The sequence below is a fragment of the Chionomys nivalis genome, chromosome 13 (genome assembly GCF_950005125.1).
Source record: "Chionomys nivalis chromosome 13, mChiNiv1.1, whole genome shotgun sequence".
In the NCBI taxonomy this organism is placed as follows: domain Eukaryota; kingdom Metazoa; phylum Chordata; class Mammalia; order Rodentia; family Cricetidae; genus Chionomys; species Chionomys nivalis.
The window spans coordinates 42,254,998-42,256,585 of NC_080098.1; the positions used below are offsets into that span (position 1 = coordinate 42,254,998).

Consider the following 1,588-nt stretch of genomic DNA (forward strand, 5'->3'; position numbering starts at 1 on the left):
TGCGATTGAACTTGACCTTGAGAACTACATTTTAAAAAGACCAATAAATATTCATATTGAGTGAAATTATAGAATGGTCAACATACAAATTTTAAAAATATTAGGATGTAGAAATTGAAGTTATAAATCTTTGAAGCCAAATGCAAATCTAGACATTGTTACAGTAATTAAGATACAAATAAGAAAGAAACCTGTGTGTTTGGAAATTCAGTGGGGGAAATATGATGAAATAGAGAAAGAAGAAGAAAGAATTTGGTTGAGGAAATTTGCAGTACAATTCAGTTGTGTTGAAAGTTAAATTATTAATCCACGCATGTACATAGACAGACAGACAGGCACACACACGAATACACATTTTAACAAGTCAATTTTGCTAGTATAGAACTCAAACATATCTCCTTTAAAACTTTAGGGTTTCATTCCAGTTACCAAGCTCCCCTGTCAGAGCACACACATAACTCAGAGTCCACAGGGAAGAGGAGGAGCTCAGGGCCACAGTCTACAGCAGCACATGTGTCCATCACTGACTCGTATACCAGAAAATGCTATTATGCAAAATGTTTTTCAGATAAATGTCTAGCATTATTGATGCCTTCCTGGAAAACTCTTTGTATCCTGAATACAAGATTTTCTACCCAGAAAGGAAGAAATGCTTTTAAAATTTATTAAGCAAATAATTTTCCTCTTCATGACTATGTTTGGCACTCTGGGGAACATTTCTGTTTCTGTGAATTATATGTTCAGTTGGTGCGGAGGGCCTGAGAAGAAACCCATACACCTTATTCTCATCCACTTGGCTTTTACAAACATCATAATCCTTCTTGCAAAAGGATTGCCAAAGACAATGGCAGCTTTTGGTTTGAGAAACTTTCTAGATGACAGAGGATGCAAGATCCTCATTTACCTGACAAGGGTGGCCCGTGGAGTTTCCATCTGCACCAGCGGTCTCCTCACTGTGGTCCAGGCCATCATCATCAGTCCCAGAGCATCTGGGTGGAAAAGGCTCAGACCAAAGTCTGCATGGCACATCCTTCCATTCTTTTCATCCCTTTGGATACTCAATGCTTTAATAGGTATGAACCTAATCCATTCCATCACAAATACAAGCCTGAATATATCACAGTTTATGAGTGAAGACAACTATTGTTATTTTATGCTAGAAAATCAGAAAACAAAATGGATTGCTCTCCCTCTCATGGTCCTGAGAGATGCTGTGTTTCAGGGAGCCATGGGAGGGGCCAGTGGCTACATGGTACTTCTTCTCCACAAGCACCACCAGCATGTCCTACACCTCCAGAACTCCAAACTTCTCTACAGAACTCCCACTGAGCTGAGAGCTGCTCAGAGTGTCCTCCTTCTGATGGTCTGTTTTGTTTTCTTCTATTGGGCTGAATGTGTTTTTTCTCTACTTTTAAGTCTTTCTTTAGCGGACAAATCCTTGATGTTAAATATTCAAGAATTTATAATCCTTGGTTATGCAACTTTTAGCCCTGCTGTGTTGATTCACAGGGATAGACTTCTCCCTGAGTGTTGGCATCCTCAGTGGGAGAAATTGAGAAAATGTTTCTCTCCTTTATTCGTTCAATGA

At 39.1% G+C, this 1,588-nt stretch overlaps 1 protein-coding gene across 1 annotated transcript; it reads left to right on the plus strand.

Annotated features, from left to right (window-relative positions):
* Positions 1-544: 544 nt before the first annotated feature.
* LOC130885683 (vomeronasal type-1 receptor 4-like) lies at positions 545-1,588 on the plus strand. Its single transcript, XM_057787381.1, has one exon. The coding sequence runs from the start codon at positions 650-652 to the stop codon at positions 1,586-1,588; it is 939 nt and encodes a 312-aa protein (XP_057643364.1). The 5' UTR covers positions 545-649.

Coding starts and splice junctions, on each gene's coding strand:
- LOC130885683 (XM_057787381.1), top strand. CDS start 650: ATGCTTTTAAAATTTATTAAGCAAATAATTTTCCTCTTCATGACTATG.